General features: G+C 41.0%; 2 protein-coding genes across 4 annotated transcripts in view; one reads left to right on the forward strand and one right to left on the reverse strand.

The window, feature by feature from the left end:
• The window catches only part of LOC124777129 (tetratricopeptide repeat protein 32-like), a 66,761-nt gene extending 62,594 nt beyond the window's left edge, over positions 1-4,167 (reverse strand). The window contains exons 1-3 of one of the 3 annotated variants that reach the window (XM_047252421.1): positions 3,969-4,167; positions 3,741-3,831; positions 3,346-3,500 (exon numbers count right to left, since the gene is read on the reverse strand). In XM_047252421.1, coding sequence (XP_047108377.1) covers positions 3,346-3,500; positions 3,741-3,814 — 229 coding nt within the window. In that variant the 5' untranslated portion in view covers positions 3,815-3,831; positions 3,969-4,167. The other 2 variants (XR_007015690.1, XM_047252420.1) reach the window with 2 other exon arrangements.
• Positions 4,034-27,829, forward strand: part of LOC124777128 (ubiquitin-conjugating enzyme E2 H-like) — a 53,339-nt gene continuing 29,543 nt past the window's right edge. Inside the window, exon 1 of the mRNA XM_047252419.1 lies at positions 4,034-5,353. Coding sequence (XP_047108375.1) covers positions 4,481-5,032 — 552 coding nt within the window. The 5' untranslated portion in view covers positions 4,034-4,480 and the 3' untranslated portion in view covers positions 5,033-5,353. The remainder of the gene's footprint in view (positions 5,354-27,829) is intronic.

The following is a 27,829-nucleotide window of genomic DNA, read 5'->3' on the forward strand; positions in this document are numbered from 1 at the left end:
AGTGTTTACCAACAGAAACTGTCAAAACTGTACATTCATTTTATGAAAATGATGAAGTTAGCAGGGCAATGGCAGGTATTAAAGATTGTGTGACAATTACAAAAACAAGAAGAAATAAAACAAAAATATCAAAAAGACTTATTTTGTGTAACCTTAAAGAAGCTTACAAGCATTTTAAAGACAAGTTTCCTAACTTAAAAATAGGTTTCTCTTAATTTGCTGAGTTGAGACCAAAACATTGTGTATTTTTCTGGCTGGAGTGGCACACACACACACACACTGTCTGCATGTGCACAATTCACCAAAACATAAAATGAATGATAGAAAGTGCCAAACTAAATACAGTCACAAACAGCAGCTTAAACAATTATGAGCAGTGCATTGCAAAAATGCTTTGCAACCCATCATCAGTTGATTGCAACATGGGAAACTGTGAATTCTTCCCAGGAGAAACTGTCATATGTTAAATTTTAAAAGACTCTTTTCATGAAAACTTAATTGAACAAGTTCATTTCCGACAGTGGACATCAGTTGACCGATGTAATCTGGAAATTGTTCAGAAAACTTCTGAAGAATTTGTAGATTTATTTTGTAGTAAGATGTCGACTTTGATTCGGCATGACTTCATCGCCAAGCAACAACCAACATTCCTAACTCCACAAGAGAAAACCTTATGGAATCTGAATTTGTTGTCACATGTGATTTTTCAGAAAATTATAGTATAGTTCTACAGGATGAAGCTCAGAGTTTCCACTGGACAAGAAAACAGATTACCATTCATCCTTTTGTTATATATTACAAACAGGAAGACAAAATTGAGCATATGAGCTTTGTCATTGTTTCTGATTGCCTGGAGCACAATACAACTGCGGTTTACACCTTTCAAAAGAAGCTAATTTCATATCTAACAAGTAAATTTCAAAAGATTCCAAAAAAGATATACTATTATTCTGGCAGTTCTGCCGCTCAGTATAAAAATAAGAAAAACTTCCTGAACCTTTGATTTCAAGAGGAAGACTTCAACATAAAAGCTGAATGGCACTTTTCAGCCACAGCACATGGGAAAGGACCTTGTGATGGAGTAGGGGGTTCAGTAAAGAGACTGGCAGCTCGTGCAAGTTTGTTTCAAAATTATTGTTACTACCTATTGTGTTAAATTTAGCTATGTACAGACACCTGTTACTCAAAAACAAGCATTACGTATTTAATTTGTTTAATAGTTCCATTTCAAATATCATGGACCAGAACTATTATGTAAATACTTGTACTTATTCATACTTTATTTCAGTTTGTAGTTAAATGCTCAATTTCTTGTTTTTGTTATATTGGTTAATATAATGTTAGTGAAGTTGTATGAAATCAAAATAAGCAATCAACTTAATTATAAAATATGCTGATTAGTTTTGGTTTAATAAGGTGATGTTTTGATATTTCTAATACTTTTTTTACTTACCTTTCAGTATATTTTAAAGGAATTCCTGTTTGTTAAAGGTCAATTTGGTCAAGCTAGGGCCGTTAGTGAAAAACAAGAGTCCAGTATAATTTTTTTTAACAATGAACCCATCATCATCCCACATTTATAATTTGCCATGTGATTTACAAAAGTATGAAGTAGTTATGTAAATATTTTGAAAATTTTCAATTATGTACTTTTTGTAAAACAATTAAAATTAAATCAAAATATTAATTAGTATTTTGAAAAAGGTTACTAATTAGAAGCTATGTTTTTGTGTACATCCCTGGAGAGAGCATGCAAAATGACACCTTTCCCAGTTCTCTAGCTCAATTAGGGTAGCTCCTAGGACAATTTAAATAAAGTCCGTTCACACATTTTTGGCTGGTTTTTGAAAAGTTTACATAGCCATATTTCAGGAATGGTTTGAGATAAAAAAAAAATTGAAATTTGGTATTTTTCTTAGTCTCAGTGCCCACTATAAGTATACCAACTTTCAGCAAAATCTAAGAGGGTGGGGTAAAATAGGTGTGTTGATTTGACATGGAATGACTCCTAATTCCAGTAGCACAATCACAGCATTAACAATTACAGCACATGTAGTGCACACTATCATTTCATTACATCAATTTTTGCTACTGTACTGGACGCACAAGCCACATTTCTTTACTTTATCTTTAGCATAGGGGGATATGTTAGTTAACAAGCTAAAATGTAGCTTGGTCCACTGATGGCATGCCTGACACCTTGTTATGGTGCTAAAAGACAAATAGTGAAGACCTAAGATAGTGGAGGCATTATTTTCTGATTCCATGTGGATTAGATTAGATTAGATTAGATTTACTTTCATTCCAATTGATCCATAGTGAGGAGGTCCTCCAGGATGTGGAACATGTCAGAAAAACAACAATACATGACAAATATTTACAACTAAAACAAATAAGCTAATGTACCATTCCACAGGTCCCAAGTGGAATGATCGTCATTTTTTAATGAACACTAAGAGTCATTTTACAAATACTATTGCACTGAATTTAAAATAAAAAAGTTTTTTATTTATTTATAAGGTAAGAAACATGTAATACAACTACTGTAATACTTATTTACAATGAACACATTACTGCACTGAAATGGTGCAGAAGTTAGATTATACTTACACACACACACACACACACACACACACACACACACACAAATTTTCAGTGAACACATTACTGCACTGAAATTGTGCAGAAGTTATGTTGTACTTATATACAAATCAGTTGGTTTTCCTAAGAAATTCATCAATGGAGTAGAAGGAGTTGGCCACCAATAAATCCTTTAGGCTTCTCTTAAACTGAATTTCATTGGTTGTTAAGCTTTTTATGGCTGCTGGCAAGTTATTGAAAATGTGTGTTCCTGAATAATGCACACCTTTTTGTACAAGACTAAGTGACTTTAAATCCTTGTGAAGATTATTCTTATTTCTAGTATTGATTCCATGAATTGAGCTGTTGGTTTGAAAAAGTGATATATTTTTAATGACAAATTTCATTAAGGAATAAATATATTGGGAAGCTGTAGTTAGTATCCCTAGTTCCCTAAACAGGCTTCTGCAGGATGTTCTTGAGTTCACACCACATATAATTCTTACTGCACGTTTTTGTGCCCGGAAAACTTTAGCTTGGCTTGATGAATTACCCCAGAAAATAATCCCATATGACATTATGGAATGAAAGTAAGCATAGTATGCCAGCTTTTTCATTTTTATATCCCCTATGTCTGACAAATCATGTAAGTAATATCATTTCATTGTGTTTTGTGAGATCAATGAGGAAAAACAATATGGTAAACTTCCCGAGTACTAAGTTTGTATTTCCCAACGTAATAAAAAATTATTGTAAACCCATTACCTAGTCTGTAAAAAACGGTTCCTCTGTTGTAATATGCAACTGCTAGGTCAGGATCGATTGCTATTGCTTTATCATAATCTTCTATTGCTCCATCAAAGTTCACTTGCAAATATCTTATATGGCCCCTGTTGTTGTAAGCTAATGCTGCATCCTTCCTGTAGACAAATATATGATTTACGAGCGACCTATTAGCACTGGAACAACACGAGCACAACAAACTTAAAACATTTTAGTAGAGTTTCGAAAAGGGTGCAGGAACAACACAGCGGTAAAATTCACTGGCGTTGATGCTGACTTAAGAATGTCTACCGTTGTTATCTTCTAAGAGCACGTACTGTATATTACATCAGCACACTTGTTCCTCGTATTTTTTTAGTTGACAAAGAGTTTCATACCCCCTTAAATTTTCAGCATCTATGAGGTCGGTTAATTCCATTTCAAGCTGGCGGCGTTCATTTGTGCTTGTCATTTTCAAAATCACGAGAACTAGTGAAAGGATTGAAATTATAATTCTGACAAAAAGTGGGGGTACAAAGTTATCTACGCGATAGCAATTGCATCACACACCAATGCTTATCTGTGAAAACAATTGCTACTAATGTGGAAACGAAGCAAATACGTACATTGTTTATTACAGCTTCACCGACATTGCGCATTGACTAACATGCAAATCGGATATTAAGCGTCAAATGTTACTGTGTTTAGGCATCGTTCAGTAGTCTTAGAAGTCAACAGTAGCGCCGAAGTTTAGCCAGTAACAGCAAATCTGTGAAATTTAGTTATCGGATCAGCTGTTCCACTATGAATACCGCACATTTTCTACTCAAGTATTCCAAAGATATTGCTGTTTTACTATGACAGATGACTCGTAGTAGGACGGGAGATTTTGTCATCACTGTACTGCGAGTCTGCGCTTGCGTTAGTAGTGAAATGGTACAGACAGTACGGGCAGTGCAGCAAAGCCAGGGAATCTGTCGTACTGTCAAAGTGTGTTGGTAATGGTGGCGAAGCACATCTGACGTTAAGGAGTATGCGACGTGAGTTCCCTATACGTCAACGATCAGGAGCAGAAGTGTCCAAGAATCTGGTGGTTAAATCACGCAGCACATCGCACCGAAAGGAACATCGCTAAATCATGTCTTCACCCAGTGCAGGCAAAAGGCGAATCGACACAGACATTATTAAACTTATAGAAAGTAAATTGGAGGTAACGTTCCTGTCAGGTCTGAATGAATTTTGTGTTAAATTTAATGGGCCGAAAGGAACACCGTACGAAGGTGGAATATGGAATGTACGTGTTCACTTACCTGAACAGTATCCTTTTAAGTCGCCTTCAATCGGTTTCATGAATAAAATTTATCATCCAAATGTAGATGAATCGTCCGGGACAGTCTGTCTGGATGTAATTAATCAGGCATGGACAGCTCTTTATGACTTGTCAAATATATTCGAGTCATTTTTGCCCCAGTTGCTCGCGTATCCCAACCCAACAGATCCTTTGAATTCGGATGCAGCTGCCTTGTATTTACACAAACCAGATGATTATAAGAAGAAAGTGCAAGAATATGTTCAGAAATATGCTGCAAAACATGTATTTAAAGATCAGGACAGTAATGATGATTCATCCGATTCTGAATCATCCATGACTGACAACACAGAGGACGAACTGAGAGATATGGACTTATGACATTCATATTTGTTAGGTTTCAAGAACTTTCTATGGAACTTTTGTTACCTAGTTTAGTCATCTCTGTTTCGGAAAAAAACTGAGCGTAAGATGTGATACTTCAAGAAAACGCTAGATGTCACTGTGTTACTTAATACGATGGAAAACTAGTCGACTTTATTCTTCGACTTAACGTGTGTTAAACATCGATAAGCAAGAGTGCGGCGGGGTTTTTTAATTGCGGGGCCCCAGTGAACTTGTAAAAACCAGTGTAAATTTGTGTCCTATAAAACAAGACGCGGCTGAACGTGTTCGGCGTTACGATCAGGAGCCTTCTGAGAAGTAAGTGTCACCGTATTGTATTAGACAAATGTTTCATTATAAGTATAAATTAGTTTTGGCTTTCTGTATTTCCATTTGCATAAAATTTATAGCTAAGATTTAGTTATTGATCACTTAACCAAAAAAAAAAAATATGTATTGCTTTTTCAAAACGTTACGCACATAAGCTTTCGATTCGTAAAAGTACTTTTTCATCTATTTTCGTATGTCCTCCAACAATAATCCTTATACAGAATTAAATAAGAGATTTATGGTACAAACCTATGTATACATTTATGATGTGACCTTGTAAGATTCATTGTATCTTGGGAACCTGTGGCCTCAAGGGGCTGTTATATACTTTACGTCCAGTAACCCCCAGGACGATACTGTTTTTACGAACATGAAATGCGTTGGTTATAGTGTTTGACGTATGTAGCAGCTAATGGAATTGTGGGTTTTCGGTAATATCACTTTTGAAGTACTATAAAGATGAGTAAGCATTATAGGATGTTATAGCATAAACTGTCATTTCGCTAAGAGGCCCACGGAACTTCCCTCGGAATTCGCCGGTAAACTGGGCGCAACAGGTGGTTGTCACGTCAATGTGAGGCGATGAGATTGCGCATGATCTTTACATATGGATAGTAAACATTTTGTAGTAAATGGGAAATGGACTTTCGTTCTTTGACGTAGTAAGATATAAATTTCCGGCTAGTATAAACTCTATAACCTGCCACTTTCGTAAAGTGATAATATCCAGGTGCAGGAACTGATGTATTTCCCAACCATTATAAGTCATGTGCTTACTGACTCATGCAGGAACCAAAATTTCTAACCATTTCTTAATTCTTTGCAAAACTTCGGGAAAACGTCAAAAATTGGAAAGGAAGATTTCTTAAATTTTAAATTGTATTATCCGTGATTGGCTTATGCTTAGATTTCAGTCACTGGTTAGGTATCGGAAAATTAAAATCTGAATATGTTAGGAAAATTTGGCTTATCTAATTGTCTGTTTTGTAACATTTCTTGTCTGTCATTTTTTTTCTGGCGTTTAAAGTGACTTCATCAGTCTGTACCTTAGTTTCGTTATTGAAACAATTCTGGGTAAAGAATTTCTCGGCCCATCCCATGTTCATATTTCGGCGTATCTCAAGCGAGTTCATAGAAGCGTCCGATCTCACGCGTCGGCTTTGACCCGTGACGTAAGGATGTTGTTGTGTGTAACTTCATTACGGCGCGGAGTTCGGTTTGTGAGTGCGGCGTGTTTGTAGATGTCGTGTTTTGGTTTGTTGTGCCCTCTGGTGGTATGTTCAGGGTTTTCGTTTGTTTGGTGTATTGGGCTCAGTTTGATGTTGCTCTGTGGCGAGTGCTGCTTGCGTATTTTTGAAGCGGAATTTGTATCAGTGAGTTAACGGTTTTGTGGTTTTGTGTGAAGGTTAATTTAGTGATGATTGCTGTACGTCGGGTAGTTTTGTTATTAAGTTTAATCGGTTGTGGTTTTTTGTTCAGGAATGGATATGAAAGAAAAGATCAATAGTTGTCGGTTGAGGGCTATGATGGGGGACACAGCTTTAGAGCTGTAAGTTCCTACGGCTTTTTGGCTTAATTGCCGAGGTGGTGAAGTGCGGTGTGTGCCGTGAACCAATGAAATTGGTTAAAGTTCCGGCCTCTCGGACCAGGGACGGTTATATGTGGCGCTGTCGCAAAGACGACATATGGCGTTCCATACGGCGCGGTACCTGGTTCGAGAAGTCTAGGTTGGGCATGCACGAGATTGTGCTTGTTACATATTATTTTTGTTATAGATCCCCACAGAGTTTTTGCGCGCATGAGACTGGTGTGAGTGAGAGGAGCGTTTTAGATTGGTATTCCTTTTGTCGTGAAGTGTGTTCGGAATTTATTAAGTACAGGGGTAAGTTGGGGGGCATGGGGTTGTTGTGGAGGTGGACGAGTCACAGTTTGGGGAAAAGGAAGTATGGGAGGGGGAAGTCTGTGGCTGGTCTTTGGGTGTGGGGTGGCTGTTGTTCCGGGGGGGGGGTTCCGAATGTGTTTTTAGGGTTGTGGAAGGGAGGTCCAAGGCTGAATTAGTGGGGTTAATTGAGGAATATATAGAGCCGGGGTCCACAATAGTTTCTGATGCTTTTTCTTCTTGTAGGAGGTTGGGTGAGAGGGGATTTAATCATTTAGTAGTGAACCATAGTTTAGAGTTTGTGTGTGTGTGTGTGTGTGTGTGTGTGTGTGTGTGTGTGTGTGTGGTGGCCAATCTAGTTCGTGGGGCTGGAACTTTCTTGTGGTAAGTTCTCATTTTCTTGTTTTTGGCGTATGTGTTGTGTATTGTGGTATAGGGACGTGTTTCATTAAAATTTGTGGCTGTGAAGGTTGGTATTGGTATTGGGAATTGTTTTTGAGTTACATAGGTCCGGAGCTGCTGTAGATCTGCGTAGGTCAAGGGAAGTGTTTGTTCGTAATGTTTGGCGGTGCATTTTGGTTTTTGTATTGGGTGATGGGATCGAGAGCTGCTGTTGAGCTATATAGGTCAAGGGAAGTGTTCGATCCCAATTTATGGGATCGGGAGCTGCTGTATATCTATATAGGTCAAGGGAAGTGTCTGATTCCAGATATTGCTTTGTGGTATTTGGTGAGGTTTGTGATGTCGATTTTTTTCGTCGTTTTGCGTGGTTTTGTATGGGTGTGGGTGGCCTAATTTGTTTATATTTAGTTTCTCCCCACCCAAAAACCCCCAATTTCCCACGCTTGTCCCGTTAGTCATTAGACTTTTTGTGAAATGTGTGTGTGTGTGTGTGTGTGTGTGTGTGTGTGTGTGTGTGTGTGTGTGTGTGTGTGTGTGTGTTTGTTTTTCGATGTATTTTCGTCTTTATGATACGTATGCAACGATTTTATATCCACCATATTGGAATTGTCGTTTATGGTCGTTTCCGCCATATTTGTGACGTCATGGGTCAAAGCGGACGGGTGGGATCGGACGCTTCCGTATTTCCTCTCAAGCATACAAAAATGTGACGCTTAGTGAATTTCGTCATGATTGGTTTACCGACAGTGACACTTAAAATGTGCTACGTGTGAACATTGAAGAACCTTCATATCTTTCACTTATCGAATGCACAGTTACTTTCAAAAAAGAATGGACTGAAGTGATTCTAAAATTGTAGGCATATATCCTAAAGGTATTGGTTGAAAAGTTCAATATATTACAATTACAGGATCTTAAATATGGAATGATTATTAAAATAAACAGTTGCGCCGACTGACCTTCGGCATTAAATACAGAAACAGGTCTGGCGTCGTGTGAACATACGTGGGTATTTTTTAATATAACTACGTTGCTGTGCAGTGAAGTATGCTGACCATCGTCCGGCTGTATCCTGGTGTTTTAATGCTGTCAGGTTTGCGAAAATGTCCAGGATTTGAGAATTTTAACTGGCAAGGATTTTTTGAATTTTAGACCTAGATGTTCTGCATCACGTTCTTGAACATTCTTGCGGCCGTGCCTCTCAGCCGACACTTGGAGCAAGCGGAGACGTGGGCGTGGCTACCGGCGTGCTTTAACTTCTCAAGTCATTCAGCAACTCAACATGGGCAGCGTGTTAATGTTATTTTCGTGTGTGAAATAACTTGTCTACACGTTTTTATCATTTTATGTCCTTTTTTTGTCTCGTCGTTTAGCAGCGCGCAAAAGAAAGTGTGTGTGTTTGTTTTAATACCATCATCTGCCAAAGAATTGCTAAGCACAATAAAAGAAATAACAGTATTCAGGTAATAAAAATTCTTCTGAATCGTTGACAATTTTTATGATTCTAGTATCAAGTACTTAGTTGTGGAGAACCAGGTTTTGATAGTCAGTGAGGTTCGGTGGATAAATTTACGAGCCGAAATTGCCTGGTCTGATTTAGAAGAGAATGCACAAATTGTTAATGAAATTATGAGAGAGTCCATAATATTAATGATCTATGTTTGCAGTCGAACCAGTTAACTTACCAAAGGGTAAGTTGTGGATGAAGTGCTGGGAAAATACCATACATGATTGAAGAGAACTGGAAAGCAACTTTGAAGACGCCTTTTTTCAACCAATCTCGTCGGATCAGTTCCCTCTTTTTCGTTGTTTTCTGTTGCTTGCAAACTATAGCTAATATTTTTGCAGCACACGCTTTCTTTGCTGTCTTACACATCTTAACCTTGTCAAATCGCGTTGTCAACTGACAATTTTTGTCAATGTTATTGCTAATTGAGGTCGCTTCAATATATTTAAGGTTTGACAAACTAGTAATGTCAGTAAATATTGAACGTGTCCCTGCTCCTATAGTAAATTCATTGAGATTGTGTTCGACGAGATGCAGAATTTTCTGACACAAACAAAATCTGGGAGTTGTCTTGGCTGTTTTGGAGGTAACAAGGCCAAGAAAAGCAGAGAGAAAGCCATGGGCAAAGAAGTGGCTTTTATGCAAAGAAAGAAATTCAGCCATGCTGTTTCTTAAGGAGCTGGGAGCCAATGATTTTCGTAATTATCTAGGAATGGATGGAACACGGTTTTCGGAGCCGCTGACCATCACGAAACCATTCTTAACGAAAAGCAATACATTGACGAGAGAAGCTGCAAGCTGGGAGGAGAGGGCGTTTGCCACATTACGGTTTCTATCCAATGCGAGACGTTAAGAGGATCTCAGATTAACAGTTGTTGTCCAAAATAATAGTTGAAACCTGGAACATGATACGTAATTGGTTGAGGAAATACCGGGTGATCAAAAAGTCAGTATAAATTTGAAAACTTAATAAACAACGGAATAATGTAGACAGAAGAGGTAAAAATTGACACGTGCTTGGAATGACATGGGGTTTTTATTAGAACCACCCCATATTGCTAGACGCATGAAAGATCTCTTGCGCGCGTCGTTTGGTGGTGATCGTGTGCTCAGCCGCCACTTTCGTCATGCTTGGCCTCCCAGGCCCCCAGACCTCAGTCCGTGCGATTATTGGCTTTGTGGTTACCTGAAGTCGCAAGTGTATCGTGATCGACCGACATGCCTAGGGATGCTGAAAGACAACAGCCGACGCCAATGCCTCACCATAACTCCGGACATGATTTACAGTGCTGTTCACAACATTATTCCTCGACTACAGCTATTGTTGAGGGATGTTGGTGGACTTATTGAGCATTTCCTGCAAAGAACATCATCTTTGCTTTGTCTTACTTTGTTATGCTAATTATTGCTAGTCTGATCAGATGAAGCGCCATCTGTCGGACATTTTTTGAACTTTTGTATTTTTTGGTTCTAATAAAACCCCATGTCATTCCAAGCATGTGTGTCAATTCGTACCTCTCTATCTATATTATTCCGTGATTTATTCAAATTTATACTGACATTTTGATCACCCGGTATATAAAGGAAAACAAAAGATTAAGTAAAAAGTATACTGCATTTATAGCGTAAATAATTGTAATAAAGAACAGTAATGATAGAAACAGAAGATTCTTCTCTCGAAACTCTCTCTCAACACTTACCTCCCTCGCTATCTGCCACTCTAGAGCCATTTGTTTTGAACAGCGTATATTTCCGCGCGCGCGGTCTGCAGACAATTCTGGAAGTTTGTCGGACAGCGCTACATGCGGCACAGTTTGTTGAGTGAAGTGGTGGAGGGCCCGGCTGTCTGATGGTCACATTCAACCAACCGCCCGACAAGAAAAAATGGTCGGGACGCCGCTACACACGTCCAGTTTATCGGGCGGTCGATAAATTGGTACGCGTGTAGGGCCGATTAGGATCGACGACGAAGCACGAACTGTTTACACAACAGTTCGGATAAACAAGAATTTTGGGACGTTAACAAGTATTTGAACTCTACTTATAAAATTGAAACAATAAATGGCAAAGCGGTGAAGTTCGATTCAGTAGGTCTTACACGAAGAATTGAGGCCTGATCTGCCGAAATTTTGAAACATCACCACAATATCTGGCAATGACTTTGATAATTTACTTGCTAGTTTCTAACCTCATACTATAGAGCATAATTTCGTCCTTAATAGTGCTTAAAGTACTGAAAGCCGTATTTAGTTAACTTATTACGTATTTGAAACAAAATACATTGTTAATTAGAAACTTAGATTTCACTTACTTGAATAACAAGTTGACAACGTCAGTCGATAATTACTCTTGTGCACTGTTGCCACAAAATGTAATTCTGTCGGCCGACGAAGTCGAAGCATTCACGGCCGCCCTAAAGAAACCGAGCAGCCGCCCAGGCGAGCTCAGGTGCAGGGACAAGAAGGGCGTCGCCCGAAATGGGCAAAGCTGCGAATGTGGACGGTGGTTGTTCGCATGGAACGGGGTGTCAGACAAGCTGAAAGATGGCTTCTTACAGCTCTACAAGCATCTATGATAATTCAGTCAAGTGTAAAGCAAATATGAATACATCCGCGACGCCAGAAAATGAGGCGGATTCAATGACGCAGCAGTATGTCAATATCTTCAAAACTACAGAAGTTAATATTTCACGGTGAATAAACATTTTCACAATGAACCTCTGAATTAATAACTTTTAAATACTTCATGAGATTTCAACAAACGATACCTCAGATGAAAGGACTGCACGGTAGCTATCGTCCCGGAAACCCACTCATCTGTGTCTACTTTATTTATTGACGTATTATGTCTCTTGTATATTTGTATTACACAAATGCTTATCAGAGCATCGTATTCTCCACAATTACACAGCATGAATACAACACATATTGTCACATTCAATTAACAGTTCACTATTTTGCTAGTAACTTTATTTAAATCGTGATCGCAAGTGCTATTAAAAACTGTGCCCGTTTAACAGAAGTCGCATGTTAGCGCACACCACGATTGAAAAGAAAACTAAAACATACTTCTGTAGTTGTTTAAACAATGTTTGACATTTCGTTGTCATTTAACGTGAATTCACTTGCGCAAGAATGCTGGCTCATTTAGTCACGAATCAACTGTAACTGATCTTAGTGTAACCGAATGTTTGACATTTCTTCATTTAAATGTTCTTGTAATATTTTAGTTTAGTCTGGGAAGAGGTGAAGATGAGTCAGATCATGCATGTAGAACCGGAGAACGATATATTTTTGGTGGAGACGGCCTTGATCAATGAGAGTTGCACATTGGCGGAACTCTCTCGGAGTCACTGCCTGTGGTAATATGCCTGATTCAGTCGCGTAGGCGATTTTCTGGGCGGTGAAGGGCCACTACCGTAACCTAGCTTGTGAAGGGACTACATATCTCGAGAGGTCTGAGTGTGCCCCGAATAGGACTCTTTTTCCGCTTATATTAAGGAATCGAGGATGGGCAGAGTACGAGATGCTATTCTTTGTATCGTGTGTGTTAATTTGTGAATCATCATGTTGAACTCTGAACTGTTCTGAGATGGTGAGTTTTTCATTTATTGTGATGACCAAATGGTCTTAGTTTTCGCGTATCTTTGATTAATTGGGGATTTTGCCACCATTCTCATAACTGTCACTTCACTGCAGTTTACAAGGGTATTTTCTGTCTGTATTTTAATTAAATATCGTACGACCACTTCCATTTGACATGTCCTTTCTTGAATAAACATTGTACGTAATTCTCTGTGTACATCAATTACAGAGTTAGAATAGAACACTTATTATTAAATTATTCATTTATTTAGTATTTTTAAGTATTTTATTAACTTGAAGTTCTAGCCAATGCATAAACTGACCGCAGGATCACAGCGGCATGTTATTTGCAGCGAATTAGCTGCGGGGCATGAAAGCAAACTTTCGCGGTTCGACCCTATGACTATACGTAGCTACTCCTTTTAAACTGAGCTGTGCATAGCCCAAGTACCTAAAGTACGAGTAACTGCAGGTAATAAGGGATGGTGTTTGGAAGAACAATTACATTTGCAGTAACCGTTATGTACCGTCGCAAGCCACGATTGACAGGTAGCTTTGTCTTGCTACGGACTTTATCAACAGATTCTTTGACCGTACATTCGTGTACATACAGGAGGTCGAATTGAAACCTATTTGGCGTATTTCTATGGGCGTCCGCAAAGAATAATCAAGGATGGCGAGAAGACTAGGGTTTCCAGATTAAATTGACAAAATAACTGAACACTGCCTGGCAAAGGACTTGCTGAGCTGAAGGTGAACACAATAAAACGCCTAGTAAACATTAAAAATATTTATTTTAGCTAGTTACAGCTTTCAACAGTCTTTTACCTTTAATTTTTTGGTTAAAGCCGGTGATTTGAAGTATGCAATATTACAATTAATATGTAGGTCTGCCTTGGTTTATCGGCACTCAATTTCTTCCTAGATTCAGATCACAATGATGATTCGTGTGACCGAAGACTCTTTCCACAAAGGTATTGCTGGATGTAATTGCCATTGTCCTTTTCATAATTTGTCTTAGGCGTTTCTTCTGTTAAATCGTTTATCACGAAAACGAGTTTCCGGACGTAGAAGCTTGACTTCGTAATTTTTCAAAGTTCTTTTTAGTACACGGTGCTCTTCGTATAAACTAGCATTATCAATGTCTTTTTCAGTACCTACCACCTTTGATATCTGCACATATTTTTCATATGTAGGGGCTGTTTTCCTACATCCAATTAGCTGAATACATTAAAAGAAGATTTTTAGCAGTCAAACAGCTTTCCAAGGACATCTTCGGCTCTTTGGTATGCTGCGAGAGCTTCATTCTTGAATTTATTTCGCTCAGCCTCACTTAGGCCACGTCCTACGTAAGCGACAGAAGCGATCGAAAGCGCGCGACAGCTCGCGACAACGAAACACAACTGCATGTATAGTTACGGAAGTGCTACGTGAGCGACGTCCTTGGCGCTGCCTGTCCTCTGCTACAACTAGCGACGTTTGAATTCAAACGTTTTTTGAATCTCGTCGCTGCAGCACGCGCGACAGTGAAAGCAACAGCTACGAGTCTTCTCGGCAAAGCAGTGGAGCGGACGTGCCGGCGGCTGTGAGTCATCCGATTTTAAGAAGACTATTCAGTGAAAAAAATTCTTTCGCATCTTACAGCTTGATATCTTCGCTCGATAAAGATGTGAATTTATTTCAGCTATTCGTCGTAGTTACTGTGCTGCACGAAACTTAGTATATGACTGCACGAAACTTTTTAAGAGTTTGCAAAGATAAAATCGCACTGCGTGATCTTTCCACATGGTTCATTTTAGGCCATAGATTTTTGCGTTTGAAAAGTAAACAATACATCGAAATTGTATCTGGAGCTTCATTGTCGACATATTGGTTGTTACATCTTCCGACGGGTTGCTCGCGGCGCGTCCGCATCCTTTCCTGCGCATCGGGGGTCGTAAAAATTGTCGTACCTCATAAACGGTTCACGATATCGAAACGAGATTTTTAAAAAAATAACAGCACGCAGAAAGGATGTATTTTATCGTATGATTAACACGACACGTTTTTGTCAAATGTTTGGGCAGAGAAAACAAGAGCCCCTATAAATTGCACATGTTTTTGTCAGAATTTTCATAGCCAAACAGACGGAGAAATGCGCAAACAGGGTATCAAAGCGACCAGCGTGAGGTGTAGTTTTACATGAAAGTACTTATGAGGTTCATTCAAATGAAACCTGGTCTGTGCGTCTACTACCTTTGCCTTACACGTAAGGTGGCACCACGTAATTGCGGATATGGTGGCGCCATCTATTGGTAGAGGGACTGGCGCGTGCGCATCGTTTGATGCTGCATAGCGCCATTGTGGTTTCACGCCGAAGAGATGGTGGTCCACACAAGTTATCGTCCACTATCGAATATGCAGGAGAGTAAGCAGGAACAACGAGGAGTGATCCGATTTTTGGCAACGGAGGAAATTGGAGGCCTTGGACGGATGAAAGCTGTGTACGGCGAGTACAGTCTGAGTCGTACAAGTGTTGTGGAATGACGCAAAAGATTCCTCGAGGGGGCGCGAGTCACTGGAAGACGATGCTCGTCCTGGACAGGCTCATCGTGTCATTACACCGGAAATGGCTGCGGAAGTGAATGCTTTAGTCTTGGACAACCGCAGAATCACTGTGGACGAGATCAATCGGTTACTGGGTATTAGCGTGGGCACCGCCCACACCATAATGCATCAACACTTGAACTTTCGAAATGTCTGTGCACAGTGGGTTTCCCACCAACTGACCGCCGAACAGTGCAAACTCGAATGGCGCTGTCTTTGAGTCATCTGCAACATTATCATGAGGAGGAATACGGCTTTCTGTCGCGTATTGCCACAAGTGACCTTGTCGAGTTCCTGGAACGGGGAACCACCGCCAATGCCCAGCGTTATCAAGCCACGTTACAGAACCTTAGACGAGCCATCAAGTCGGAACGCCGAGGCATGTTGTCCATTGACGTATCCTCCTGCATGATAACGCCCGCCCACATGCGGCCAATACGGTGAACACGACATTGCAGTAGTTTCAGTGGGAAGCGCTGGAACATCCACCGCACAGTCCCGACCTTTCATCGTGTGACTTTCGTGTGTTTGGACCTCTACAACAAGCTATTCGCGGACATCGATTCGCAACGGACGACGAAGTGTGTGACTGGGTCCAGGCCTACTAGCTTCTTCAAGGATGGAATCGACCAGCTAGTGTCGCAATGGGATAAATGTGCCAACAGTTTGGGCGACTATTTCTGAGTAGGTGTACTGTGTATAACTACATTTTTTAGCTAATAAAATCGTTACCGTTGCTTTACACTAGTGACGGGGTTTCATTTGAATGCCCCGTATAATTAGTTGACGGTAGTAAGGGTAATTCTGGAAAATTTAATCAGTGAGTTTAGGAAAAATGGAAATATCTGCCGAAAAGCTGCTGCTAGCGGTGTAAATGAAGTGTCAAAAAGTTCATCTGTTCAAAGCCTAGATATCTTGTCCATAAAAACTTACATTGGTGTGATATTTAACTATAAAAAATGCTCCCTTCGAATCAGATACATACTAAACTTAGGATTTTCGGGAACTTAGGATTTTAGAAAAGCAAATGAAGTGTTAATGAGATCATGATTTCTGGATAAAACTTGAAAATAAAAAATAAAAGAAATCGGTAAAATATTTTGTGAAATGATTTGTCTAAAAGAAATAAAATAGATCAGAGAAACATTTGACGTACCTTTGAATGATGCTAGAAATCGTGTACAGAAAATGAGTCGTAACAGATGTTTCTCTAAATGTTATTTCATACTTTTAGACAAATAATTTCACAAAACGTTCCTTTTTTTAAAAAAAAATACGCTTTACTTATACAAAGTATTTAGATTAAATGAAAAGCTTGGCCGTAACATTGGCTGCTGATGAATTACGTTCCCAACAATCAGATATCAGTAAAATTTCGTGGTTCATTATATTTTATTAGGAATTTAATGTATGTGATCTGCTGGGATATAATGCCTATACACTTACAGATCAAATAATTTAGCAACACCTTAAAAACACACTTAGCGACATAGTTTAAACAGTATACATAAAACTTTGTATACAGATTTGTAGCTGACTCAGTTAATATGGCCAGGACCATACATCAGTCCAATTAAAAGTCGAAGACGCCACCGTTGCAATACTGATACCCCTCATGGAATAGCACTCATTCTTTTGTATTTACGGTAGTCATTCTTCCGCACCTATCGGCTGTTGAAAGCTGTTGATCATGTAAGAAACATTTATCTTTAATTTATTGATGAGATGTCGAAACAAGGCCCCAGGAGTAGACAACATTCCATTAGAACTACTGACGGTCTTGGGAGAGCCAGTCCTGACAAAACTCTACCAACTGGTGAGCAAGATGTAAGAGACAGGCGAAATACCCTCAGACTTCAAGAAGAATATAATAATTCCAATCCCAAAGAATGCAGGTGTTGACAGATGTGAAAATTACCGAACTATCAGTTTAATAAGTCAGAGCTGCAAAATACTAACGCGAATTCTTTACAGACGAATGGAAAAACTGGTAGAAGCAGACCTCGGGGAAGATCAGTTTGGATTCCGTAGAAATGTTGGAACACGTGAGGCAATACTGACCTTACGACTTATCTTAGAAGAAAGATTAAGGAAAGGCAAACCTAAGTTTCTAGCATTTGTAGACTTAGAGAAAGCTTTTGACAATGTTGATTGGAATACTCTTTCAAAATCTGAAGGTGGCAGGGGTAAAATACAGGGAGCGGAAGGCTATTTACAATTTGCACAGAAACCAGATGGCAGTTAGTCGAGGGGCATGAAAGGGAAACAGTGGTTGGTGAGAGACAGGCTTGTAGCCTCTCCCCGATGTTATTCAATCTGTATATTGAGCAAGCAGTAAAGGAAACAAAAGAAAAATTCGGAGTAGGTATTAAAATCCATGGAGAAGAAATAAAAACTTTGAGGTTCGCCGATGACATTGTAATTCTGTCAGACACAGCAAAGGACTTGGAAGAGCAGTTGAACGGAATGGACAGTGTCTTAAAGGGAGGATGTAAGATGAACATCAACAAAAGCAAAACGAGGATAATGGAATATAGTCGAATTACGTCGGGTGATGCTGAGGAAATTAGATTAGGAAATGACACTTAAAGTAGCAAAGGAGTTTTTATATTTGGGGAGCAAAATAACTGATGATGGTCGAAGTAGAGAGGATATAAAATGTAGACTGGCAATGGCAAGGAAAGCGTTTCTGAAGAAGAGAAATTTCTTAACATTGAGTATAGATTTAAGTGTCAGGAAGTCGTCTCTGAAAGTATTTGTATGGAGTGTAGCCATGTATGGAAGTGAAACATGGACAACAAATAGTTTGGACAAGAAAAGAATAGCTTTCGAAATGTGGAGCTACAGAAGAATGCTGAAGATCAGATAGGTAGATCACATAACTAATGAGGAGGGTAAAAATCGTAGAGGGAGACCAAGAGATGAATACACTAAGCAGATTCAGAAGGATGTAGGTTGCAGTAGGTACTGGGAGATGAAGGAGCTTGCACTGGATAGATTAACATGGAGAGCTGCATCAAACCAGTCTCAGGACTGAAGACCACAAAAACAACAAACAACATGGTGTAATGCCTCTCTGATCATCCACGTTTATTGGAAGAATTTCTTATCTTCGCAGCTGATGATATAAATTACGAAATGCTCTTTGAAGATTCCTCCCTTCGTAAGTTTCATGCACAGCGCTCCTTTTCGCATTATTTTCCTGTGAAAAGCTAATTTTGTAGCCGTACTCTCGAACTACAGTATTCTACAGTTTAGGGGTGGCGTTTTATAGAAACAGCTGGTCGGCTGTAGTAGCCATCTTGTAGCTGGAGATGGTCGCTCGCACATGGGACACGCAAGCGTATCGCCGTATGCTGCCCTGCCGCTTGTTGCTGTTGTCGCATATCTAGCCGTCGCTCGCTTCCGACGCTTTACGTAGGACACGGCCTTAGCTTTAAAAATGGTTAGATTTTGCTCCATAGAAATGATCAGTTTCTATATGATTGGATATCCTCTTTTAATGTTGTCATAATATTATACAATTCTACAGTTTTTATGTATTCACGTTCCAGAACTTAAACATGTTTCTGAAATACATTTAAAAGTGATGTACAAAATAAATGTAGTGGTAGCAGCAGAATCGAGAGAAATAGAGGGAGAATGACCAGCCAAGGTCACGAATGCAGGACATGCCGGTTAGCAAACGCTCACCAGATGTTTATTAATTTGGTTTTGCAAATCAGTAAATATATTTGTGATATGAATGGAATTCTAAACATATCCAACCACTCATACATCGGCATTGAACACGGGACTGAATTTCAGAACAGTCGGGTAAAAATCCAAACACCTGGCAAACCAGGGTAAGACTGTAGTTTCTATTATATGTATAAGTAGGTGAGTTTAAATGTATCTAGCGTTATTTAGGCAGAGTCGTGAGAGAGTAAAAACAATGAGCTCGATTAAGCGGTGCAGGTTTCGTTCCTGAGTCACTCCATTTGAAGGTTTTTGACGTCGCTGCTGTGAAGCACGACAAAGAAAGGAAGTTGGGGAGGGGGAGACTTTCATCACCCTCTGCTTAGACATAGCCACAATGCATACCATTGACGTTTGCATTATTATGCGGAAATTTTGAGTGTAATAAAGATACAAAGATAAATCAGAATAAGAAATCAAACGAAATGCACTTTATAATCCTCTTATATCAAAGTAACCGCCGAAATTGTGGCGATGGGGAAGGTTCATCTTTTATACAGACATTACATACTTAGAGGTTCGCTTGGACAACGATGGGACAGCCCTTTAGCCTTATACTGTAGTAGGAACCATTCCGGACTTTTGCCATCCTGCACTCAAGTTGACTAAGAGGTGCAGCCAGACTGTTAAAAGCAACCGAAATCCTTGGATTGTACACTGTTAAATCGTGCTATCGGATATAGTGTACACCTTGCATATCATTTGCTTCTCTAAACTGAGTTTCCACTTATTATACGTACACTCTAACAAGGCTCTCGGCGAGATGGGTGATGGGACTACTTAAATCAATAGAAGTCAAATGTGAACAAGCAGAAAACACTTCAGTCTTACGTACATCTACACCAGGGAGATTAGATCAACATCTACGAAAGCTGAAGTGACACACTTAGTTAACGATCACTGAAATGTTACGTGTAGCTGATTTTGCAGTCGTGTTATTTATTGACGTGTGAATCCCATCAAATTGATTGTTGCCCGCTTTTAAATCTGGTAGTGATCAGAAAGCAGCAGTACCAATCACCAGCATCAGACTTCAACCGCTGCAGCTGCTCCCACTTGTCACCACGCCGAGAATATTCTTGCTCTTACCGGTCTGTATAAAGAACTACACAAGCATAAAAAAACGGATTATGCTCTGGAAAAAGGGAGAAACTTGTAGAACTTCGTAATTTTTTCTGCAAACCAAGAAAAATAACTTTCTTAAACATTCGACAAATTTGGTCTACATTAAAATGTCCAGACGACATATGAATTTGCGCAAAGCCTTTGCTGAGAATCAAACAAGCACACCTACTGTAAAACTGTCTTCAGACAGTGTCGCCACGCAGGCACGATGGCCAGTGCGCAGTGACCAGCTTTAGTCAGAGTTCATTAGTGTGTTTGGAAGGGGAGGCCGCCATTCGTGCAGCGTCTTGGCGCAAATGTCAGAATAACTATGACCATTAACGAAATGATGGGCATGTCACAATGAAGCTATAAGTAACGCAAAAAATGTTTTCTTCTTGTTTTCATCCATACCAGTAAATAATTACAGCTGGGGCACGAAGTGTCATACGTCATGCCCCCCCCCTCTTTCTTTCTTTCTTCCTTTTTTTTCCCCCTTCCTCGTCTGACAAATATTGGCGAATGTTTTTTCTCCTCACTCCTGTGAAGCAGGGCTGATGTTCAGAGTATGATCTGGCGAGAAATTCAAAAATACAGGATGGCGCATTATCATGCTGGCTGACCTGGAATGCTGACACAATCTCTATGACGTCAGAACCCCAGTTCCGGAATACTGGCACTATGACACATTTCCTGAGACCGATGTTTGCAGGTCCAGGCCTGTCTGCTAGACAAAGGATGCCCTACTTAACATGCTTCCCCCAAGCTGTTGTTCATTCTGAGGTGTATGGTCACTGAATACTACTGCTCCTGGCTCTGTCTGAATCTCTCCACTTGCATCTTTGTTTAAACAAACACCGCGTAAGTGGCTACTGGACATATTTCTCTGCTGCCCCGACTTTATTACCCTAAGTTAAAGTTCATACTGTATTCTGTTTAGTAGGGAGACTATCGTCTCTATTTAAACAAATACCTTGCCAGGGAGAGCTCCGTATAACACAGCCGCAAAATTCGTTATCACCAGACTGGTCAATAAGACCATCACCACCCCATTCGCACCGAGCGAGGTGGCGCAGTGGTTAGCACACTGGACTCGCATTCGGGAGGACGACGGTTCAATCCCGTCTCCGGCCATCCTGATTTAGGTTTTCCGTGATTTCCCTAAATCGCTTCAGGCAAATGCCGGGATGGTTCCTTTGAAAGGGCACGGCCGATTTCCTCCCCCATCCTTCCCTCACCAGAGCTTGCGCTCCGTCTCTAATGACCTCGTTGTCGACGGGACGTCAATCACTAATCTCCTCCTCCTCCGCCCCATTCGCAGTACCTCACTAAGAGCCAACTGGGGTATAAGAGTTCCACTCCCGCTAGAGTTGCGCCGTCGTGCACTGATGATAGCTCCGTGCGAGACACACTACACGCATACTACCGGTTCGAGAATTTAGTGCAGAATGGAGTGCAGAAGTTAAGGTTCCCAACACTAGCCTGCTGTTGTGATGGCACTGCAACCACAGCGTGCATGATCTGACTTAAAATGACAGTGAACTAGAAAAATGTAGGCATCACATTTTTATTTAATCTGAATGACAGGGAGTCAAAATTCGTGTGAGATGAAAATAACCTATGACCCACAAAAGTCCTGCACGAAAATTGAAAGATCTAGGGAATCGTATTTGTCCTCCTTACAGTGGATACTTGTGCGGTGGTTCTGAAGCCAAAACTTCCATGCTTGTAATATTCGCCACAAAAATTTGTCTGTGTAATGGATGGTGGCTTCATTCAGCTGTACCATAAACACACACACACATTTTTTATATTTTTTTATTAATTCCCCTTGTGGGGGCAGGTTGGCAGCAGTGATTCAGCTGTTCTTCAGCCTATAGCTTTTGAAGATAAATTGTATTAATAACATAGGAAGGTGAACAAAACAGTATTGAAATTACTGGGTGATGCTGATGCAGTGGAGTTGGCGTTTCATGGCAAGTAGCTTGGAGGCAATTATAAGCACATGATGATGCTTATGTGGTTACTGCTTGATGACCATCTCCAGGTGGCGGCTAGATGGAACAGATTGCAGTAGTACAGTAGAGTAAAATGAAGAATGAGGATGAAGAGCTGGAATTGAAATTGTGGAGAAGATGAGGTTGTTGGTGTGGTTGTGAGAGGGGTAGTGATGGAAGGGGTCTCTAGTGTGCTGTGGGGTTGGAGGGGCTGCTCGAGAATGGGGTGGAAATGTATTAGACAAGGGTGTCTACATGGGGAAAGAGGAGGTAGAAGCTGTTTCGCGAATGTGTGCGCCATTGTATATTAAATGAAGTACAGAATGGGCTGCCAGGGTGACATGAAAAGACGATATGTGGTCAGTCAAATTGCTGGACGTTTTGAAGGACAGGGACAATGAAGTGGATGTTGTCTTCAGTGGTAGGAGTAGAATTTAAGGAGTTATTTGGGTAAAGTGGTGTCAGTAGAGTGGATTGTGAAAGTAATTTCAGGTAACTGGGAGAAGATTCATTGCAAGTGACACAGGTGGGTGGTTGCACCCATGAGTTAACCACTGTAGATGAGGCATTTGCAGCAACAATAGGCGTGGAATCAGGGAAGCTCAACTTTGTGTTTAGTGATAGATGAAGGCTCCATTCTGAAGGTGGTGATGTATGGTTGAGGGACCCTCAGAAAAGGCATGAATGAGGAATGTAGGACCAGAACGATGGTGAATTCGAATAGCTTTGGGATCTGGGAATTGTGATTGGAATTTAGCTCCTGGTATTGTTTGTGTCGTATTGGGCAGAGTGGGAGTAGGGAGGCGTATCGACCAAATGTGATGGTAGGTACTATTGCAGTAGGTGGATATGGAAATTAGGATCAGAGGATTTGATGATTATGGAGTTATACTAGGTTATGAGCTGAGATATGTTGTTTGTGAAGTATTTTTTGTTTCAAGGGAATGTGTTTTATGATTGAAAAATCTGACATTGGGATGTAATAGAATGACTGGATGTGTTGGTGATGTGTGGTTGGAATGGGAGAAGACTCCATAGGTTCTGTTTTGTGGTGCTGGGAGGGGGCAGTTGGGTGTCAGAGATAAGTGGGGTGCCTGTACAATGTGACGTGCAGGGATCGTTTGAGGGTAGGGTGTCAGAGTGGAATGGGTTAGGATTTTGTATGACTTATTTTTCTTACCTGGAATCGGTGAGGATGAGGTTGAAGCTGATGCAGATGTGGATGTGGTATATGTTGTTCATGTGGGTCTGGTTGGTTCTGGAGTAGGTGTGGCTGGTGTTTTTGAACCCAGATGTGGTGGGGATGGTCGTGGCACTAGAGTAGTAGTAGGAGCTGGTGGCGCTGCTGGCTGGTGCAATTTTGACAGTGGCGTAGTTGGTGACATTGTTAGTGGAAACGGCAGTGCCAATGGACCAACAATGCGTGCTTCAGTGATGAAATCTGCAAATGAGGAGTTAATTGTCGGGATGGAGGTTGTGTGAGTGGGATGATGGAATCATCAGAATAGTGGGAAAAGAGGGTAGTGCAAGAGGTGATAGTGAGTATAGGATACAGGAGTAAGTGGAGGTGAGAGTGGAGTACAAGCGCAAGAAGAAGATTGTAGACATCGTAGTTGTAGGATGCTACAACTACGGTGATACAGTGAAGATGTGGACTGGCGATGACTGAGTGATGGTGAGGGCAAGGTCTGGTGGCAAATGTGATAATCATTGGTGAGGACTGATGATAAAAGGACCGACTGGCAGTGAGGACTGGTAGCAAAGATAACTGGCAGTGAAGGCAATGATGGAGATCAAGGCCTGCCGGCAATGGTGGTGATGTAGATAGCGATGGCTGTGAACTTCTGCCTACTAAGATTTCGACCCTTTTAATAGCCCAGGCAGTTATTTGCATGGGGAATGTTCCAACTCAGGTAGATCCACAGAGCAGTCACACATGTATGAGGGGGAGTTGGAAAATGTTTCCCCTGTCGACTGTGGTCAGAGTTGTGTGTGAAAGGAAAAAAAGAGAATGAGACATTAAAGATAAGACATATCTTTATTTTTCTACATAATTTCCAAGTACATAGAAATTTTTCATACCACTTTATACGCTTAAAAAAGCCTTCCAGGAAAAAATCAGGGCGTTGCATATGGAAGAAGCGATGAACGGCTTGTTTGACGACAGCATTGCTGCCAAAGCGCATTCTGCCGAGAGTCTTCTTCGAAGCAGGAAACAGATGGAAGTCACTTGGTGCGAGATCCGGACTGTAAGGCAGATGTTGTAGGCGCTCCCAGCCAAGAGTTGCAATATGGTTTTGCGTTGCCGTTATCGTGTGTGGTCTCACATTGTCATCCAACAGCAGAACGCCAGATCTGAGAAGGCCAGGCTGCTTTTTCCGAATCACTTCTTTCAATTTCGACAGAGTGGTACAGTGCCGTGCAGCATTGATGTTTGCAACCTCCAGAAAGTCCAGCAGCAAAACTCCTTTTAACGCCCAAGAAAACAGTGAGTAACACTTTAAATGCAGACAAAGTGCTTTTGAACTCCTTTCGGACAGGTGATAGCGGATGTTTCCACTCCGTGGATGCGGCCTTCAATTCGGGTGTGTAATGGTGAACCCACGTTTCACCCCCCGTCACAATCCGAAACAAAAGGTCATTGCCAGATCCATGGTAACGCACGTGATGTTCCAGGCTGAACGCCATGCGTTGTTCCATGTGTGTTAGGGTCAGTTGGCGGGGCACCCCTCCTGCTGACACCTTCCTGTATCGAAGAATGTCGTGGATGATCTTGTGAGCTCACTCATATCCGATTCCAAGTTCTGCCGCTACTCCATCGATGGTAATACGCAGATTCACTTTAATCGTGTCATCCTCCTTCCTGACATTTGCATCTGTAGTGGTCGCGCGCGTCTGTCCAGGTCTCGGCATGTCATGCACTTGCTGACGTGCATCACTGAATTGCGGGCACCATCTCCGCACCATTTGCCTCGACATCACACCTGACCCATGCACCTCAACAAGGTGGCTATGAATTTCTGTGCCTGATATACTCCACGTGCCCATACATAGCGGATAACAGCTCTCACTTCCGCCCGTGACCACAACTCCAAAACGCACCTTCTCTCCATAGTTCCGGGAAAAGACTGAGCAGCTGGCCTCCGCATTGCGAAGGCACTATGACAGCGCCATCTGCGTGATAGCGGTCGACCTCAACCCAATGGTTTATCGGTGTCTTGCACATGCGCGTTCACCTGCCGTGTCGTCTTTCGCCCATATCACACAATTCTGGCCACAGTCGACAGGGGAAACTTATTTTCAAACTCTCCCTCGTACTTACCTTTACCAGGGGTGTATGATGGTTTGATAAGTCTGCTAAATTTCCATAAAATAATGGACTATTTTTGTTGCACCTTCATCTGCTAAGCCTGATGATTCAACGTATCTTATAAAGAACTTCAACAATTTACAGCCTACAGTTCATTGTTAACACCCATCTGAGTTGGTCAGTGTGTCCACTGTGATTGAAAATGAAGAAAACAAGAGTATCTTGCTGTTATTCAACATATTTGTTTGAAAGGTTGCACTACTGCACAAATCTAAACAGAATTGTATGATCATATCGAATCTGCACCATCATTGAAGGCCATTTACTTCTGGATTACTCAAACATGGTCAGACAAGCCCTGAAGATGGACGCTTCAGCCGTCAGATTGAGATCACACAAAGAAAGCCATTGACAAAATCCATGAGTTGGTAATCCAAGACTGTCGAATAAAAATTCGTGAGATTGCTGAGAGTGTAAGTCTCAACTGAGCGACTCCATAATATCCTTCATGGAGAACTGTCTATGAAAAAGATATGTGCGAGGTGGTGCCCTGATTGCTCACAGTTGACCAAAAGCACATCCGGCATAATTTCAACACAATGTCTGGCGATGTTTAATCGCAATTCGCACGACTTTTTGCGTCGAGTTTTGACTATTAAGGAAACCCGGATCCATCATTAAACAGCAGAGTGAAAATTGCAATCAAAACAATTAATGAAAGCAGTTGAAAGAGCACTGAAGAAGGTAAAGATCATTTTGTCAGCTCGTAAGGTGATGGCCACTGTTTTTGGGATTTCCATAGAGTACATGGTAAAAGGCAGATCCATACCTAGATGTTAAAGTTGCATCGCATGGAAACTTGCATTGGCTGAAAAATGACCAAGGTTGGCATGCCAAAGTTCTTTTCAGCAGGATAACGCACCATCCCACCCATCAGTGATGACGATGGCAGAAATGCATGAATTAGGCTCCAAGTGACTTCTTCCGTTCCTCTAACTTGAAACTTTGTCTTGCCAGGAAGAAATTTTCATAAAATGAGGAAGTGATAGTTACAGTTAACGAGTATTTTGCAGAGTTTGACAATCTGTTTTTCAAATGGGATAAAAAAGCTGTAGCTCATTGGACCAAATGTACAGCCCTCAAAGGGGACTGTCAGAAAGTAAGGTGAGTTGTTTAAGAAACTTTTTTTTTGCTGTTTTACCTGAATTATCAGCCCAGTCTTAGCAGCAGAACTTGAGAATGAAACACACTTATTTACAGATCGAATTGTAACTGTCTGATGTGCGACAAAGACATATGACAGGAAGATATATTTTCTACGAGAACAGTGGTTAATACCATACTTCTCCAGCGCATTTAAAGATGAAAGACTGAACTACTGCCGCCTGCAGAGTTTGTTGCCATGTAGTGGCCGTCATATGTGGTCAAGTCACCCAGCACGCTGTCTCAGTACGAGAAGACTCCCGCCTCACTATGTGTTGAACGGTGCAGTTAACATCGGATGACTCCATAGGATTGGTAGTGCTGGGTTCTCAAAGATGTGTGTGGCCATTGGGTTCCTCGCTGCCTGGCAGAAGACCATAAACACCACACGACTGTGTGGAATGGCTTCCACATTAAGAGGCTGGCTTTTTTTTCGTCATTAAAGGCGCTAAAACGTGGGTTCAACTCATCGAACTGTAAACAAAACGGCTATCCATGGAGTGGCGCAACATTACCTCTCCTTAGAAGAAAAAGTTCAGAGCTGTACCCCTCAGCTGTTAGTCATGGTGACAGTTTTCTGGGATTCTGAACGCGTTGTTCTGTTTGATATGCCCCCTCGTGGTGGAATGATCAACCTTGAAGTGTACTGTGATACGCTCAGGAAATAGAATAAACGACTTCCCGTGTTTGTCGGCACAAAATGCAATCGAACTTCTGCTCCATGACAACGCAAGGCCTCAGATAAGTCTGCACACCCAAGAGCAGCTCACAAAACTTCATTGGACAGTTCTTCCTCGTCCACCCTACAGTCTGTGTCTCGCACCTTCCAGCTTCCATCAGTTTGGTCCAATAAGAATGTACTCTGTGGGAAGCAGTACGTGTATAACGGGGAGGCTGCTGTTGCAGCAAGAAGTTTGCTCTGATGCTGACATGCAGGTCCTACCGGCAAGGTGGCATAAGGCTGTCACATTGAACAGAATTATGCTGAAAAATAGGCTTTTGTAGCCAAAAGAGCGGACAATAATATGGTGTATTGCAATCCTGAATAAAACCGATCTTTCAGAAAAAGATGTTGCATTACCTATTGAACGTCCCCTGTATGACGGAGTCAAAATTTATGTGAGCTGAAAATATCCTATGATACATACATACGT

Source organism: Schistocerca piceifrons, chromosome 2, assembly GCF_021461385.2.
Source record: "Schistocerca piceifrons isolate TAMUIC-IGC-003096 chromosome 2, iqSchPice1.1, whole genome shotgun sequence".
Taxonomy (NCBI): Eukaryota; Metazoa; Arthropoda; class Insecta; order Orthoptera; family Acrididae; genus Schistocerca; species Schistocerca piceifrons.